This window comes from Somniosus microcephalus, chromosome 25 (assembly GCF_052327205.1).
Source record: "Somniosus microcephalus isolate GS21.2 chromosome 25, FLI_Smic_1.0, whole genome shotgun sequence".
In the NCBI taxonomy this organism is placed as follows: Eukaryota; Metazoa; Chordata; class Chondrichthyes; order Squaliformes; family Somniosidae; genus Somniosus; species Somniosus microcephalus.
In genome coordinates this window covers 51260176-51279697 of record NC_141011.1, presented here as the reverse complement: position 1 = coordinate 51279697, position 19522 = coordinate 51260176, and the positions used below count along the sequence as shown (strand labels likewise).

At 42.1% G+C, this 19522-nt stretch overlaps 1 protein-coding gene across 6 annotated transcripts in view; it reads right to left on the bottom strand.

The window, feature by feature from the left end:
* ube4b (ubiquitination factor E4B, UFD2 homolog (S. cerevisiae)) overlaps positions 1-19522 on the bottom strand; it is an 80980-nt gene that overhangs the window by 12304 nt on the left and 49154 nt on the right. For all 6 annotated transcript variants that reach the window (XR_015073578.1, XM_085967397.1, XM_085967398.1 and 3 more), the window contains 12 exons: positions 18255-18311; positions 16757-16873; positions 15596-15694; positions 14264-14377; positions 12870-13068; positions 12547-12682; positions 9542-9641; positions 6766-6893; positions 4896-4994; positions 2976-3211; positions 796-922; positions 407-551 (listed from right to left, as the gene is read on the bottom strand). Coding sequence is in view for 5 of the 6 variants with exons in the window: in XM_085967397.1 (XP_085823523.1) it covers positions 407-551; positions 796-922; positions 2976-3211; positions 4896-4994; positions 6766-6893; positions 9542-9641; positions 12547-12682; positions 12870-13068; positions 14264-14377; positions 15596-15694; positions 16757-16873; positions 18255-18311 (1557 nt within the window). In the remaining variant the exon portion in view is untranslated. The remainder of the gene's footprint in view (positions 1-406; positions 552-795; positions 923-2975; positions 3212-4895; positions 4995-6765; positions 6894-9541; positions 9642-12546; positions 12683-12869; positions 13069-14263; positions 14378-15595; positions 15695-16756; positions 16874-18254; positions 18312-19522) is intronic.

Below are 19522 nucleotides of genomic sequence, written 5' to 3'. Positions count from 1 at the left end.
AAAGACCAAAAAATCCAGTTTTGTCCTTAAAAACATTTCACAGAGTGGAACAGGAGCACAGGTATGTTTAATTAAGAAGCAAACCATGTGTCTTATACATACATGCTGGGACATTTTATCAGATGAGTATTTTTGTTTCTCGACAAGTATCGAAAAAATGTGAAACAAACAATTAATGGCTTATTGTTACAGAAATGGTTGTACAAATTATAACTGGCAACCTCCATGTGCGAATATAAAATCAAATACAATATTCCTTATTCCTGAATTTCAAAAACACTGCTTTTGTGCACCCCAGAATTAGAGAGAGTTTTTGTCCCATCTTTCTCTGGCCATCAGTCTTGAACTAATACCATTGCTCCTTCCCAAAAACACCACACACACATCAAACTAGATGTACACTTACCCTGGGCAATGCATCCCAGCGCTCTTTGTTCTTCATTTCTTCTTGTACCTCATGGATCCGTTTGAGAGAATCCAGGCTTTCATCCAGCAGATATGTTGTGTCATTTATTAACATATTGATGTATCGGACAAATTGCTTTCCAGAACTGCAATCATAAAACATATGTAGCGTAAGTGTAGAGTTAAAGCAGTCTACAAAAGAGTTGCAAGCTGGCAAAGTTAAGTAAATCTAACCGAACAACTAGGTTTTGTGAATATAACACCCACATATTTGGCACTTGGTAGCCATGATGAATTCTTAGCTCTTTCCAACCTCGCCGTCCTACCCATCCACCACCACACATAAAACCAGGTATTTAAAAAAAAAATATATAAATTGGATCAACTTACTTAAACTCTTCCATGAAGGTGCCTTGATGAGCCACATTCTGCCAAAGACTCTTAAAGATTGTGCTGATGTGGTAACGGATAGTGAATTTGTCGTAGAATTCACTGGTTGCTCCAGTATGTTCAACATCTGAGAAATAAATTAAGTAACAGCGCATTTTGTTACCGCTTCCAAAATACTCACTGAAGCTCAGCATAACACAACAACAACTTATATTTATATAGCGCCTTTAACATAATAACACTCCTGTGAAGCGCCTTGGGACGTTTTATCAAAAACTTTTTTGCCACCAAGCCATATAAGGAGATGTTAGGGCAGATGACCAAAAGCTTGGTCAAAGAGGCAGGTTTTAAGGAGAGTCTTAAAGGAGGAAAGTGAAGTAGAGAGGCAGAGAGGTTTAGGGAGAGAGTTCCAGAGCTTAGGGTCGAGGCAGCAGAAAGCACGACCGCCAATGGTGGAGCATTTAAAAGAGGGGACGTTCAAAAGTCCAGAATAGGTGGCGCGCAGAGATCTAGGGGGATTATAGGGCTAGAGGAGATTACAGAGATAAGGAGGGGTGAGGCCATGGAGGGATCTGAAAACAAATTGAAATCGAGGCGTTGCTTAACTGGGAGCCAATGTAGGTCAGCAAGCACAGGGGAGATGGGCGAGCAGGACTTGGTGCGAGTTACCACATGGGCGGCAGAGTTTTGGATGGTCTCAGGTAGGGTAGAACTAGGCTTAATGTCTTAAACAAAGATATTGCCTGCCCCATTAACACTGCAACATTAATGCAATTAACAGAGCCCTGGTAAAGGATCAACGATCACTCTACTTTAGTTGGGGAGTGTTAAAATGGCACAAGTTGTTTACAGAACTACAAAGAAAATAAATCTCTTATCAAACCAATAATGTAATGGCTAAAATGTTGTGCTGCCTTCTAAATAGTAAATTAGAATGAATTCCTGCACTATGATATACACAAACTTCAATTTTTCATATAATTTGATAGCATACACTGAAAAGGAACTACAAACTAAATGAAGGCTTTAAAAACCTATTTAAACAATTCCTGGTGTCTGCTGAAATAGCTGACTTCAGCCAGGACAGCAGTGTGAGGATACAACTGGCCGCTAATCCCCTCGCTATCCAGAGACTCATATTGGAAAGTGCAGAAGTGTGGATTTTGGGTGGGGACAGGTGCCTCTTACAGCTGAATAGACCGGCAACACAGCACCTGGATTCACACAGGATGGCCACTTGGGTGAGGTATTAGAGTGTGGTCGGCACCTGAGGAACCAGATCATAGCACGAGTCCATGTCTTCAGGAGAGGAATGGAAGAAGCACAAAAATGAAAAATCAAAACAAACTTTCAATTTCTTTGGGATAGGATCAGTCCTATCACTACAAAGAAAGAAAGACTTGCATTTCTATAGCGCCTTTCACGACCACCAAGCATCCCAAAGCGCTTTACAGCCAATGAAGTACTTTTTGAAGTGTAGTCACTGTTGCAATGTAGGAAACGCAGCAGCCAATTTGCACACAGCAAGCTCCCACAAACAGCAACGTGATAATGACCGGATATTCTGTTTTTGTTATGTTGATTGAGGGATAAATATTGGCCAGGACACCGGGGATAATTCCCCTGCTCTTCTTTGAAATAGTGCCATGGGATCTTTTACGTCCACCTGAGCGCGCAGACAGGGCCTCGGTTTAACGTCTCATTCAAAAGACGGCACCTCCGACAGTGCAGCACTCCCTCAGCACTGCACTGGAGTGTCAGCCTAGATCTATGTGCTCAAGACTGTGGAGTGGGACTTGAACCCAACCTCCTGACTCAGAGGCGAGGGTGCTACCCACTGAGCCACAACATTTCAGGAAGCCTCAGATCCTGAAGCCTTTCTTAGTAAATTGAAAAAAATCTCATCTTTTCTGCTTGGAATGAAATGCTGATTAACACATGTTTATGTCCTGATGTAGCACTAATGATTCTGCTTCCCCAATAAACAAAGCAATTTGAGAATTTACAGAACTATGAGACTAAATGTTTAATGAAAGCATCTTGGGAGTCTCTCGTGTAACTCAAAAAGAGCCATTCTTAGCTCAACTATCCCGATCTATCTAAAGTCTCCCCACTGCATCAACCCAATGATTATAGGATTTTCATCTCCATTACTCAAACTGAATTGGAAAACTGCATACCTGTGTAAAATTTCATTAATGCAGGGACCAGTTGTTTTGTGGCCAGTGGGTGATTCTCCATTATTTCATAGAATTTCTGTGTTCGAGGCTGAACTGCTGGATTTGTCACAAACATGACTTCTACCAGCTTGGCAATCAGATAAGGATTTCGGATATAGTTCTGACTACAGATAAATACAAGAAGGAAGGTCACGACGTCCTGAGTACAAGGCTCGTATAAAACCTGAGGGGAGTATCTGTAGAAGAATAAATGAAATGGAAAAAATATCAATTGTAAAAGCTCGCACATACAATGTGACAAAATAGCCAACAATCTGCAATTTACTCAAACTCTCCAGAAGCTTAATTTTAAATTTGCTAGAAAGTACAATACAGAATGGGGTGTTTATACTGCTGTTCAGACACTTGCGGACTTACACCAGTAAAACTGGTAGCCCATTGGCTCAGTGGGTACGTGTGCTAGGTTGTGTGGAAGTCGGCCATACAAGGCAAGGTAGTTCCAGATAGATCCCTGCTTTGTGCTGAATTTGCCTGCTTCAGCCAGGATGGCAGTGAGCACTACAAATTGTCTTGGTGTCTGTGGCTGAGCTTGGAGAGTAGCATGAAAGAATACTGGGTGGTGGGCGTTCCAAATCTTGATTACGATATAATGTTAGGATAGTAGGAACAGCAAAATAAAAGTTATGTTATGATTTTATAATGAATTGGTCACACAAAGTACTGTCAGTTCTGGTTATTACTCCATAAAAATATATATTTGCATTGTAAATGGTACAGAAAAATGTTTGCAATCTAATTAAGATAATGGGTAATATGAAGGGGGGGAATGAAATGTTCTTCCCTCATCACTGACTTTTCTTCCATTGGCACGTCATTTGGATTAACCCTCAAAAGCACTTGCAATAGTATTTACTACCCATAGCTGATGTCCTGCGGCACTGCTCGTGTGTAAGTGAGGGAGCATGACTGCACTGCTTAGCTGCTAAAATGGACGCGTGTGTAACTTGGCCCTCCCCTTTAAGATCACTGTTCTAGAATCAAAGAAATTTACGACAAAGAGCTATCCAGCTTAATCCCACTTTCCAGCTCTTGGTCCGTAGCCCTGTCGGTTACGGCACTTCAAGTGTATATCCAAGTACCTTTTAAATGCAATGAGGGTTTCTGCCTCTACCTCCCTTTCAGGCAGCGAGTTCCAGACCCCCACCGCCCTCGGTGAAAAATGTTCGGCTCAACTCCCCTCTACCAATGACTTTCAATCTGTGCCCCCTGGTTATTGACCTCTCTGCTAAGGGAAACAGATGCTCCCTATCCACTCTATCTAGGCCCCTCATAATTTTATACACCTCAATTAAATCCCCTCTCAGCCTCCTCTGCTCCAAAGGAAATAACCCCAGCCTATCCAATCTTTCCTCATAGCTAAAACTCTCCAGGTCCTGGCAACATCCTCAAATCTCCTCTGTAGCCCCTCTAGTGCAAGCACATCTTTCCCGTAGTGTGGTGATCAGAACTGTTGGCAAGTTGTATAAATAGGCAATTCTTCCATGAAAATCCCTGCCCCACCCCCTCCCATGGTGGTGGTGGTGGTTGGGGGGGGGGGGGGGGAGAAAGAGACCAAATGACCAAGATCTGAAAAACCAGCAGGAAATGACTGGCATTCTTCCCACCTTTAACAAAAAAAATACTTTTGATAATGCTGTGTACTAGATTAAAGATTTTGACATGTAGAGAGAGAGAATCACATGAACCTTAGTTTAGTTGAGCACACTGTGGAGCCAATGCTCCTAGAGCAGTGGTGGTCCTTTGTACTTGCAGTTGACCAACCTTGTTGGAAAGAGAGCCTGTTTTGACGAGTGCACCGGTGACCAAGTGTCCAAGAATTAATCCCACATTGTTACTGCTGCTGGAATTACATTTACTTACTGTACAATAAACAGCAAAAATTCAGCAACATCTTCTAAATAGAACTCAGGCAATGCTGCAAACACCTTGGGGATCTCTGGGTTAAGGGGCAGGGTCATGCTGCAAGGAGGAAAAAGAACAAACATTCAGCAATCGTGTAGTCGGTGGAAAAGTACAAGATTAAAATAACTCATGGTTGATGACACCCATTTGATCAGTGCTAGTTTGACTTAACTATCAAATAAATATACCCATCAGGAGAGGATGAACAGGCCAAGTCTCTTTTCTCTTGAAAAGAAAAAGTGGAGGGGTGACCTAATAGAGATCTTTAAAACTATGAAAGGTTTTGATAGAGTGGATACAGAGAGAGTGTTTCCACTTGTGGGGAAGAGCATAACTAGAGGCCATCAATATAAGATAGTCACCAAGAAATCCAATAGGGAATTCAGAAGAAACTTCTTTACCCAAAGAGTGGTGAGAATGTGGAACTCGCTACCACAGGGAGTGGTTGAAGCGAATAGTATCGATGCATTTAAGGGGAGGCTGGACAAGCATCTGAGGGAGAAGGGAATAGAGGGTTACGCTGATAGATTTAGATGAGGAAAGACGGGAGGAGGCGCGAGTGGAGCATAAACGCCGGCATGGACTGGTTGGGCCGAATGGCCCGTTTCCGTGCCGTATATCCGGTGTAATTCTGTGTAAAGAATAAAATCTTGACTCTGTGGAGTTTGACTTTTAAAAACTGAAACAGCAAAGTTCATCCTTCCAGCTGCTCCAGTCATTGAACTCGATCACAGTTCATAACGGCACAATTTTAAGAGTATGTGAAACAGGGAGATAGGTGGCACAGTGATTTCCAACATGGTCCACACAGATATGGAACTTGTATTCAAATCCAAAGGCTGCTGGAATGAAAGCCCCTCCCCTCTTTGGCAGTTCTAACTGGAAATAAAGCTGCTGGCAATCGCAACCAATTCTTAGTGGACATGAATCCACTAGGACTTAACACAATTTCAATACAAGTCAGTCAATAAATCAACAGCACTCCACAGAAAGACAAGAAGGATGGTTGGGGTAGGAAATGAGAGTCAACAAATTCACAGATCACCAGCCTGCTCAGAACAAACAAAACAGGTTCTAAACAAGATTAAGCATTTGTACGTTGTGCAACCTGCTGTCTATAGCTAGAATGAATTAACAGCATATTTGAAAGTTTGAACCATCTTGAAAGGAACTTTTAAATAATAATTAAGTTGTTTGCCTACATAACTGTTACTGTACTTCAAAAGTAATTCACTTGTGACAAACAGATGTTTTAATGTAAAAGGGTTCTGTATAAATGCAGGGTTTATTATTACAACAATTAACTTCAGTGTCCCTGAGCAAAGCAGAAGAGGACAGAGAGAGGTGTGGGGGGGGGGGGGGGGGGGGGGAGAAAGAGAGAAAGAAATCAGCTCGGGCTCCTGCTTCAGCTTGCAATCCAGAAACCTCTACTATTTGCATGTTAGGCAAGGAAAGAAGGTTCCCTACCCCTTAAACCAAATAGCTTGCCAGCACTTATTGCCCAGACTCGTATCCCAGAAGATCCCAGCACAAGTCAACACTTTCAGGAAATAATGGGAGAAAAAGTTATATAAAAAAAGCCAGAATATTGGGATCAGGAATTCTTATTGGGTAGGTGATCAGGTTTATAAGGTGATCCATATCACAACTTTCTTACAAACCTATACTCCAGTTGTTCGGTGGGAGGGTACATGAGAACACACAATATCGTGCATGAATCAACGTCTAGAAAATCTAACTGCACAGGCACAGGACCACTCTGTCTAACAGATAGGAAAACTATTGCAATTTGTGCAGATCTTCTATACAAATGGAGCAGGGCACTTACTCTGGGTAGCGCGGATCAACCAGGCGAAAGATCAGCTGAATTAACGTGCCGTAAAACTGGAGGCACCTCCTCAACAGATTCTCGTCTAACAAACCAGCATCAGCACAGGCTTTGCTCCGCACCAATTTCTTTATGTAAAATACAAAGAATACATCAACACATTTTTTACAAATACAAAGACAAAAAAATCATCCTCAACTAACCCAGTAAGTTTAAGCAGTCTTTTAAAAAGCAAACATGAATAGGCAGTGCTTTCAACATTCGGGAGTCAGCACATACCATCATCTTATACACTACATTTGCAGCAATGTAACCCATTGCTACCAAATTGTCATTTACATGGGACTAACAGTTCCGTTAATATTAGTACGGTACTTACAGAATTCACTGGGTGAAACAGTGTAGAAGAGCCACACAATCCCGATAATCCAATAAAGGGAAACCAATTTAAACAACCATCAGACATTGTGCATCAAAAGTCTAAAGAATCTGGAATTTGAACTTGGCGTCCTAACTGCGTGCATTTAACATACGGGTATTGAGCACCTAATCTAGACTGACATTTCAGTGCAGTACTGAGGCAGTGCTGCACTGTCGGACATGCTACCTTTTAACAAAGGCCCATCTTCCCTCTCAGGTGGTGATAAAAGATCCCAGGAGACTATTCGATAAAGAGCAGGGGGGTTCTCCCGGTGTGCTGGCAAACATCGTCCCTCAATTAACGTCAATTTTATCTGGTCATCTGTTTGTGGGACCCTTGCTATGCACAAATTGACTGCTGCATTTCCCTTACATTATAACAGCGACTATACTTCAAAAGTACTTTGTTGGCTGTGAAGCACTTTGGGAGTCCTGAGGTAGCGAAAGAATCTGCATAAATGCAAGTTCTTTTCTTATTTGGAGCTAATCGCATGCATTTTGATATTTAACTAGAATTACAGTAATTTAAGACTTCACACTTATGGATACAGTCTAATAATTCAAAGTTGTTTTTGCACTTAAAAATTGAATTATCAAATAATCTGAATTAAGCAATGTAAATATCAGTCAAATGGGAATCTGGCGTTAAAAAATGGAACTATCAAATAATTTGAATTAAGCAACTTTGAATTTAGAAGAGTAGATTGTATTTTTGGAAGCAGCACCAAGGCCGAGTTACAGTATTAGTCATTGGTTTCAGGGAAGCACCATACCAGCTTTTTCAACAAAGGCAAGTTTTATGAATACGGCACGTGTGTCATCGCAATGCTGACCTCTACTCTTCACTGCTGCACTGTCGCCTCCACAGATGCTTGCATAGCCTCCACACGCAGTTATTAAGAAGTTTGCAAATCAATTTTTAATGCCCCCGCCCAATGTCCCCTCTAACTTGCCTTTGTTGTGCCGCAGCCTGTTTATTTCAATGTGCAGTCCCTTGAAATTTCTGCGCATGTGCGGTATTTCAAATGGTAAAGCTCGAGAGCGGCCTGCATGGGATTTGCAGATTACTGCGCGGCTGCATGCAGCTTAGAGGGAACATAGTCCCCATTGACCCCCCACCCCCAGGTTTATTTCGAACATCAAAAAGTGGGAGAAAGTCAGAATAAAGAGAGAACCTAAGGAACGAACATAAATATGTATTGTTCTTTACAGTGCTGCGTTGCCATTTAGCACTATACAGTACAACACAATACATCACTACACAGTTACGCTAAATGAAAACCGACACTTATTTACACAGTTCACAGGCACCACTTTTACGGGCTTCAAAGGAAGTTCCAAAAGTTATAATACAAGTTTCCATGCTCATAAAATACTGTCAAGCAACGTACCCTTCAATTTTTTTTTTTGGGTGTGCAGCCCATTCAAAATACCACCCATGCGTGCTTTTTCCTAGTTAAAAGCCAGTGATACGGCTGCGCGGGAGCTGCAGAGTGCTGCGCAGCCTAAAGGGAACATTGCAGTCAAGCTACAGGAAACTTTCGATTTATCGGCACCTAAATAACCGGAAATCTCTGTTAACCGGCAAAATTCAGGAGTAGGTTCAGGTAAGTTTTGCTTCATATTAGTGGTCGTTCCTGGATCTGTGGCTGTGTAACCGGGGTTCCTGCACTTGTTGCTAAGCAACAGGGACGCCTGGATCTGTTGCTGTGTACGGGGCTCTCGTACCTTTTACTATACCTCTCTGTAATCTGGACTTTCTGATACGCCAGTCCCGTTGGTGCCGGATAAAAAAAAAGAGTTTCCTGTATTTTAGCTGCAAGATACATTTACATTATTTATGAATGGACTGAACACCACAAAATGTCGAGTACTAACATGAAATGTTTCAGGTAGCATGCCACCACAGTATTTCTGAAGTTTGAATGAAATATGAAATAGTTGATGCTAAATTCAATTCAACAGTACATGCGGTGAATGGTATTATTGTAGGCAGTGTATCCACTTTGTTATTATCCTAGCTGTAGTCATTATCAAGACCCTTCAAAGTGCCTCTTGACATTGGGGCTGTAATGCACACACATCTCAGGTCCTGATTTTTGGCAAGGAAACACTGAGGAGTTTCAGCTGGGGTGGGGGTTTCAAAGTCAAGAGGAAATCAGTTTTTACTAATTCATCACCCAAAAAAATCCAGAAATTGGTCACTGGAAATCAGTAAATACTGATCTTTAAAAAACATCTCCAGTTAGGATGATGCAAGAGTAAAAAGTAGGTGATGGGGCATCGCGGTCATCTCCTTCTGTGGAATCTAAAGAGGCTACAAAACACATCATTACCGCAAATAACTCTTACGCACCTTCAACTGGGTTTTGCATCGTTTCAACATCTCCCGATGTCTGTTTGCCAAGGGAGAATCCTTCCACTGACTTTCACTGTTTTTCAGTTCCTCAACAGTCCTAGAAGGGAAGAAAAAAACCCTCAATATACAATTTACAGACTGAAGTGAAAGAAAGCACACCGACATAGTGCGGATCAGAATATGGATCAATAAGTACTTTTATAACTACATTAGCTGCTTTGTCACATTTACGGTTTCAGGTTGCCTACTGTGTTCGTATCGAGGTATATAGGAACGGTGCGATACGATGCACTTGTACTATTCTCCCTTAAATTACATATGGAATAGTGGTACTTAAGTTTCCAAGAGCAGACTAATAGGGCAGGATTTTCATTGGGCCGTGGAGACGGGATTGGAGGCATGTGGGGGGCTAAAATCCCGAAATCGGGGGGCACGAACCCATCCTGCCCCCATGTCAGTTTCAAAGGAGGCACTGGGACCCGCCTCCCCGAGGCGGGAAGGGGATTAATGCCAATTAACTGTTTGTTAACATGTAGTTAACAGGCAGTTTTTAGCCTAATCCCTATTTTCATTGTTGAAATGTGGGGTTCCCGACCACTCCAAACCACGCCAAGTTAGCGAGGCAGGCCGTCGGGCTGAAGGGGTCGAGATGGCCGGTGTTCAGGTGAGTGATGGGTGCATGAGTGCAGAGGTAAGTGTGTTTGGTGTGTTTAAAGAAGTTCTACTAACCTTTACAGCCTTCCTTCAGGTCTCGGGAGTCCCTCATCTCGCCGGCACAGAAAGCAGAATGGCCGCGAACTGTCAAAAGTTCCAGCATTCAGCTTTCTGTTCCAGGGAGATCTCTAAATCATCCTGAGAGGAAGGAATTAACCTGGAGTGCAGATTGTCAGTGTTTGATAGGTTCAAACAGCTGTCGAACGCTGATATTTCATCTGTCAAAAGCCCTTAATTGGCCTGCTGAGCCCTCTGGGTGGGCTCAACAAGGTCAATCAAGTCAAAATTGCGTGGGTTGGCTACAACTCTATGGAGGTGGGACTACAACCCCGAAAGTTGTAGTCCCGCCTCCTACCCACCTCCTCAATGAAAATCCAGCCCACAGTCTTAACCTATACAGTACTCATGAGCCTTCAAGCTAAGCAACAGTAAGTTAAAGTCAGTGGATTAATTCCGTGAAGCAGAGATACGACAGTTACTGACTTTGGGGTATAAAAAAAATAATAATCTTGAGTTGAGGATAATTATTCCCTCCTTCCCCAACCCCTTTACCAGCAGCAACTATTCCAGGGGTACATTTCCATAATGTCAGCAGCCCTCCAGTGCCTCATCACAGTCACCATTCTTCATGTGTGAATCTAAATGATATTTATTAGCACGTTATTGATCACGAGACATCAGTCAAGAAAAATTCTGTTCTCACCTGACACAGTCACTGCTACAGCAAGTACATTGGGGAACCCTGATAAATGTTACACTCCCTAATCTAAGGACGCAGAGGCCAATTGTAGCATCCCTCTGCTGCCCATGCTGAGATCAGCGAACGCAGCAATGAATCAGAAATTGAATCCGAAATCTTCTGGTCTTCTGGCTTTAGTACTACATCTGGTGCTGGCTTTACCCACAGTCAAGGCGGGAACTGTTAAGATATTTAAGAGTTTGCCAATTTTGTTTCCTGAGGCAGAACAATTGTGATCATTAAGCAAACTGCATTAACTTCATTCTTTGCTAGATTACCAATGCCTACCGTTATCAGCTTTGTGCTATATGAAACTTAACCCAATTACTTTTTATATATCTGCTGTACATGTGTTCTTGGATGCAAAAATTGTGCACAATATGGGAAGACATAAGATAGGCAAGAAAATTAATCTACCACTCCAGAAAAACCATGTGGTTCATTGCATCCCTGTCATTCTATGAGAAAATAGTAAATTGTAATGTTGAATATTACAGATAGTCAATTTGCAAGGTTAGAAAATATACCTTTTAAATAAAAATTGAACTGAAAGTATCTACAAGGTGTTGGCCATGGCTCAGTGGTAGCACTCTTGCCTCGGTCAGAAGGTTGTAGGTTCAAGCCCCACTCCAGGGACTTGAGCACATAATCCAGGCCGATACTCCAGTGCAGTAGAGGGAGTGCTGCACTGTTGGAGCTGCTGTCTTTCAGATGAGACGTTAAACAGAGGTCCCATCTGCCCTTGCAGGTGGATTTAAAAGATCCCATGGCACTATTTCAAAGAACAGCAGGGGAATTCTCCCCGGTGCCCTGTCTAATATTTATCCTTCAGCCAACATCACAAACAGATTATCTGGTCATTATCACATTGCTGTTTGTGGGAGCTTGCTGCACGAAAATTGGCAGTAATAGTGTGGAGGACGAATTCATGGAATGGATACAAGATAGTTTTCTAGATCCGTATGTTGAGGAACCAACTAGGGAACAAGCTATTTTAGATCTAGTATCGTGCAATGAGAAAGTGTTAATTAATAACCTTGCAGTAAAGGGGCCTTTAGGGAAGAGTGACCATAATATGATAGAATTCTGTATTGGCCCAGATATTCCGATCGCGGGCCTCCCGCGGGTGGAGGCCTGCGATCTGGAAAAATCTGCACCCTTACCCGAGGGCTCCCGGGAGGCGCACACATCCGCTCCTGGGCCTCGCCAAACTGCCAGTGCGCAGGGCCCACGCATCCCAGAGGCGCAAGCAGTTCGCAGCGTCCCTGAGATCACGTGGGCCATGGGGAGCCAATCACAGAAGGGAATCTCCATTCATATATTTGACAGATCTTACTGAATGGAGCAGCAGGCTCGAGGGGCCGAATGGCCTACTCCTGTTCCTATTTCTTATGTTTTGTTCTTATCACAACAGTGGCTACACTTCAAAACTACTTAATTGGCTATAAAGCGCTGTGGAATGCCTTGAGGTCAAAGCGCTGTGGAATGCCTTGAGGTCACGAAAGGCGCTACATAACCGCTAGTCTTTATTTTTACAACCCCTTCCTACCTGTTGAGATCTCGAATAGCTCGTAGCCTTCGTATATAACGGCGGCAACTTGGCAGGATAGCAAGATGGTGTGTATGTAGAGTCAGGAAAAAGCATTCCGTTGGGAACTTTGGCTCAGCAAACTTCGACTGATCGTCTATTTAGATGAAAAACCAAAATATTAAAATTTTCTTCAAAAAACCAACATAAAATTGGTTAGTTGCATTAAAAAGGAACACACTTCTGCAGTCAGTTTTTAAAATACACATTACTTACCAAGACAGCTTTAGAAGAAAAATTAACAGTTCCAATAAATCTTTCTATAATGCTTAATATTTACTTACTGAGCTCAGCAAGCCAGCTTTTAATGTCTTCCATAGAGGCTTTCACACGCGTCTCATCAGCTGGTATGCTGATGCGACACTTTGGGTGGAAAATGTACATTGGGTCAACCGTTTCTAGCTTGATCTTTGTGCTCAATTGCTGCAGCACCCACAGAAAATTCAGCATGAACCCATCTGTCGATACCATCCGGTCATCTGTCTATTGAAAATTAACAATTTAATTTTTTACATTTCTTTTTAGAATGCTCTACATACCATTGTGTTCCGATTTCCAGTTATGAAATGTGTCACTGTTCTCAAAATACTCTTATTTCTAACATGCTATATTCTTTACAATTAAAAAAAATAACTTAATACAGGTAGACTATCCTTTATCTGAAAACCTTGGGACCAGCTGTGTTTCGGTTTTCAGAATTTTTCGGATTTCAGAAGGTTTTCATCTCCATATCTGACAACAAACACTGTTGCTTAGCAACAGCTTGTAAACACTCAGGCCCTGCCTTGGAAGCGTCTCTGAAGCTGTTGCTAAGCTACAGAGACTCTTTCCACAGCCTGACTGTTTAAAAAAAAAAAAATGCTAGGGGAAGAAAAAAAACCTAACAAAACGGCTGCTGATTTCTGCCGTTAGATCGAGGTTTCCGGCTCCCCCTGCTCCGTATCTGAATTCCTTGACTTAGCGGGGGTCTGGGGCTCGACTGCCGCCGCCAGTTGTGGGAAAGCCGGATATCGGCTGACTCCTACACTAAGCTGGCCCGCAAATCAGGTCTGGGGGGGGGGGGGGGGGGGGGAAAGAGAAAAGACTATCGGACGGGCCGCTGTATTGTTGGGTTCACTCTCCCGGTACCTCCTTCACACTGCCCGGCTCGGCCTGCAATCTCCTACCCAGGAGGGAACTCTGTGACCCTCTGCCCTGCTCACAGGGCAAGGCAGAGCTCCCGGACCACTCCTGTCATGTTTGGCGCCACTCGGGTCATGTCGTGCGCACGACTTATGCTCCACGAAAAAACTTTCAGTTTTTAGAGGTTTTCGGAAGTGCGGATAAAGGATAGTCTACCTGTACCATACTTCCATTTCCTGAAATTCTGACATTCAATTGGAGGTGCAACCCACAATATAAAATTGTACCCCAGCTGGCTGAAAGCCAACTCCAAAAAATGGAGGGGTAAAATTTCCACACAAGTGCTTCTGATCTCTCGCTGCAGCTTCAGCAGGTCTGACAATCCCAGGGAAACTACAATAATTACAGTCAGTCAAAGCCCAGAAATTTAAAAATCGACAGGATCACAGCTATAACACGCTGACATCCACCAAGACATTCTACAGCGTCAAAGAAAAAGCGATGAGATAACCGGTCGGTGTCATGTGCAGCTGACTTGCATTCATTCTACACTTACTTGCATTTGGGCTTTCTTTATGTTACGATTTACCACCGCTGCCATGTAATTTAAAGCACTCTCTCTGGTCTCGCCATTAAGTAAAATGTTGTGCAAAACTTTGAAGAGATCGGTCTGTAAAACAAAAAAAAGGCAGGGCATCACAAGCTGGAAGTCTGTCACTCAATTCGCTCTCAGTGAACCTCAGTGGTTAAATATTAAAAAATGTGCCTGTGCAAAGGACCCACTTGTCGTTGGTTTGAAACTGCATTAGATTACCTGGATTCAAACCTGCAGGTGTATATAGACTAGTTCGACTGTAAATGTTAGTCAAGGAGGCACACATGAAAAACCCTTTTTTCCCCCCCCACACAGCAATAGCACACGACACATTAGAAGATACTGAATTGCAAATTTCAATCTTGGATACTCCGGACGCTATCAATGTTGGCAAGCTTCAAATTAGTTTCCAGAATCAACCTTGCCCATCCCATTCTCTCCCAGTGGATCATTAAGACCAAGGTATGCCTAGTAAATAAATATTAGCCTGGGCATTCCAAGAGTTATTGGAAATTAAAAACAGAAAATGCTGGAAACACTCAGGAGGTCACGGAGAGAAGCAGAGTTAACGTTTCAGGTTGTTGACCTTGCATTGACCCGAAACGTTAACTCAGTTCCTCTCTCCACAGGTGCTGCCTGACCCGCTGACTATTTCCAGCATTTTCTGTTTTTATTTCAGAATCCAGGTATCCGCAGTATTTTGCTTTTGTCCACAAGTTATTAGCCTGGGCTTTGTAGTGATTATATAGAATCTTTTCTGTTAAATGACATTTCATGAATTTATTGCAATATCATCACAAATAAGTAGAAAAAAACTGCAAATGCTGGACACTGAAACAAACGGGAAACATGCTGTCAATACAAAGATTAGCGAGTAAAGAATAAAAAAGATGAAGAGTTGCACTCAAATCATTAACCTGGCTTTTCTTTTTAGGAGATGCTGATTTATGCAGTTTGCTTTTCCAGCATTTTCTGCATTATTATCTTGCCCACTTTAACAATTTCACACACAAGCTATGCGAGGAGCAAATACACATCTCACTATGACTTCCTTGCTAGAGTGTGGCCAAGTAGTGATGCTTAAGTCCATGCTTTTACGACCACAAAACATGTCATGATATTAATTACCACTGCAGTTTAAAAGACATGGCGACATCTTGTGGCAACACAAGAAAATAACAGGGGGTTAAAAAAAAAACACCCGAGCAAAAAACTGTTTGAAAAAGCTAGTTTTCAGAATGTTTCATAAATTACTACTGATCTGTTCAAATCTCACCTTCAGTCATTACTTACCCTGGCTGATTCCAGATGGTGTTGCAAGGACTGACTGACAACTCTAGTATTTTCAAGTGTAAGTGTAGGTCCAGAGAAATATTTCTCTACAACTCTTGTCTAAAGCAAAGCACACGACTAATGTCAAACACAACCCTGTCAAATTACATTGAGAACTAAACTATTAAAATAGAAAAAGTTGAACTAGTAACTTTTTCCTTGATTAAGTATTGTGCTTCAGAAATGAATTGGTCACATTTTCAAAAATTCATTTAGTGGGTCAGATGTACATCCATTATGCTACCTTTTTATATGAACATCTGTAGAACAATTAAGAAATAACATTTTGAAAGGACTCTCAGTCAAAGGAAATGATGATGCCATCTTTAGTTATTATTTCACAATGTTTTAGACTAAAAACAAACATCATTTTGGGACGGGGTCAAACGGGATTTGGATCTATGAAGATTAAAAATACACAATTTATTTTCAACACTTTTTCCACACGTTAAATTTTTAGCGTGAGCTTCAAGTTCATGTGAGAGACCACCCAAAAGTAGTTTCCTTCCACTTGGGCTGCACACAGACTGCAGTGCAATGAGGTAATAGGACAGCCAAATCTTCAGTAAGATTAATGTCACCAGCATGTCAATGTTGCTTAACAGAACACACCACAATTGTGCAAGTATGCCTGCTTGGTGCTCAGCTTTCCACCCCACCCTCGCCCAATCTGCCTGTGCTTGTAACCTTGCTGACCAACGCCCTGATCTGTCGGAGACAAAATATGCAAATTTTGTGACTATTTCAAAGTTGTTTTACAGTGGCTTTGGGGGGGGGGGGGGGGGGGGATAAAACATTCAAATATATAAACAAGCATTCATTTTATAAATTACAATTTTATTTTAAAAAAGCAATGTTATAGCACTCATCAGTGGGCAAAATTAAGCAAGGAGTATAAATCTTTAGCAATGTAAATAAGACACAATGATGTTTATATATATTTTTTTTTTTAAATCAGTCCCACAGGCAGACACAAGACAGAAGTAATTACATTACGTTATTACTCTTCAATTCCACCAGACAGCAGATTCTTCCCCATTGCATCTATTATTACGATCATGTTGGTCCTTCTGAATGACTTTAGATACATAAATGGGCAACTGAATATTCTATAGTACTTACATCATCCTCTGCAAATACAGACAGACTGAAGAAAGAGCCAAGGACTGAAAGTCTTTGTAACTCTCTGCCTGTGCCTTGACTCAAAGGATCAGGCAAAAACAAAGGAAGTGAGATCACCTGGGAAGGCAAAGGAATGCAGTTACACAATGGACTTATTCTTTGAGCATGCACCATCAGTAAATTAAGTTCTCCCCCCCGCCGGCCTTCTCCCAATGATTTGCACCAATTTTTGTCTCTTGCCGTCCTGAAGGCATCAATTTCTTGCGAGTATGTGGCTCCACAGGCACCGATAGCCCCCTGGTACCTTGCCCAAGCAACCATGATTCACCATAAGTGAATGCTAGAAAGACTTTCATTTATATAGCGCCTTTCATGACCACCGGATGTCCCAAGGCACTTTACAGCCAATTATGTACTTTTAATGTGTAGTCACTGTTGTAATGTAGGAAACATGGCAGCCAATTTGCGCACAGCAAGCTCCCACAAACAGCAATGTGATAATGACCAGATAATCTGTTTTAGTGATGTTGATTGAGGGATAAATATTGGCCCCAGGACATCAGGGATAACGCCCCTGCTCTTTTTCGAAATAGTGCCATGGGATCTTTTACGTCCACCTGAGCGCGCAGACGGGACCTCGGTTTAGCGTCTCATCCGAAAGACGGCACCTCTGACAGTGCAGCACTCCCTCAGCACTGCACTGGGAGTGCCAGTCTAGATTTTTGTGCTCAAGTCTCTGGAGCTGGCAGGCTATGTGACTGTCTGGTACACCACTGCGGAGTCTGATCCTACCGCATCTGAAATCCACAGTCACCACAGATTCCAGCGGGGCTGCTTGATAACCATCAGATTAAGAGCCCTGGCTGAATTCTCCTGCTCTAACTCATCAGGAGTGCGGAGACTAATAGTAGCATCCCCACTGCTGCCCTAGCAGAAACCAGCTAATTCAACACAGATCAGGGATTGAGCCCAAAGACCTTACTGGTCTGTGTGGATCAGCTACTCGCTGGATAAACTCACCGAGCCATTAGGGTAGCCAGTAAATTGGATTAAAGTTTAATGCTTAAAATGAGGAATAATTTTATAATATACATATATAAAACTACACAGATAACCTTGTCACAATTTTTGGTAACTTCCTCCCCCCCCTCCCCCCACATCTTGTGCAACTGGTCATAAACTACTACCGAGGAAAGAATATTAATTTGTGCTTTCTATATAAAGTCATTTTTGATTAACATAAAAACAGATTATCAGGTGATTATCACATTGCTGTTTGTGGGAGCTTACTGTGTGCAAATTGGCTGCCACATTTCTTACATTACAACAGTGACCATACGTCAAAAAATACTTAATTGGCTGTAAAGCACTTTGGGATGTCTGGTGGTCGTGAAAGGCGCTATATAAATGCAAGTCTTTCTTTTAACTGATGTATCTTGGATAATCTATTTGCGTAATGAGCTGTAAAGCAGTCAATACAGAATGAAATAAAACTTACCAAAGTGCACACAGGATGTGTCTTCCCAAACTTAATTTCACACAATTCTTGTAATGCCTGAAATAAAAGAAGCGCTTTATTAAGTTTAATGTGACTAATAAGATCATAGAACTGAAAGAAACAAGACGAGCTCTGCAAGACTGGCCAAATTTAATTTGGTTTTGAGAACGAATTTTTCCCCCCCTCAATTATATTGCACTCTACTGCTGTGTCGAAGGATTCTCCTGAAGTTAAATAGTTTGGGTGATCCACTGAACCCATGGTTATGACAGTTTTGTTTCAACTTCTATTAGAATGTTACTTTAGATTAGTCCGTAATTTCCGATAGGAGGCTCCCTACGTGCGGAGGCCTCCGATCAGAAAAAACTCTACGCACTTACCCGAGGGCTCCCGAGGTCCGGACACTTCCGATGCTGGGCCTCTCCACAGTTGAAATGTGCAGGGCCCACGTATCCCGGGGCGTATGCGGTTCGCAAGCGCCCCTGGGATCACGTGGGCCAGGCCAGCCAATAGGAGAAAGGAAGCTCCCTTCATACTTTTGACAAATAGACCCGTCAAAAGTATGAATGGAGATCACCCCAAAAAGACACTAAAACATTAAATACATTTTTTAAAAACCATCATGTTTTTAAAATGAGTTAAAATTAAATATTAAACAAAAATTTAATTTTTTGAAAAAAATTTACAGGGCTAAAAATAAACTTACCTTTTTTAAAAAGTATTTTAAATTATAAAATGAGTGAAACATTTTTTTGGAAAACTTTTCTCAACTCAACTCAAGGCGTAAGATTTCTAAGTGTTTTCAGCGGGTGGAGGTTCTGCAGAAAGCGGAACTCTTCCCCCTGCAGAGGCCCTTCTCCAGGGCAGGCGTCCGATCTGTCAAGAGCATCGGAAATGCTGGTTTTCAGCGGATGCGCTTCGCATGTCTGAAACCGGCATTTCCGATGTCCCTACGGGTGTGTACACAGTTCGTACACACCCGTAGGCATCGGAAAAATACGGGCCATTATGTTACTTTATTATTTGTGAATTTTCAATACTTGATCTGGTTTTACTTTATAAACACAATCAGTACCACTTTGTATACCCACTTTCAAGCTCACATCCCACAACATAATGTAACCAATGATATCCTGTCTGCATCTGTGTCCAACAGGTTTTAGTTTTGTTTTTTTCAATGTGGGGGCATGTTCTGAATTTCTTCCCTGAAGATGATAAAAGCATTTATAATGGAAACGGTCCTTCCAACCCTACTGTCTTCCCATTAC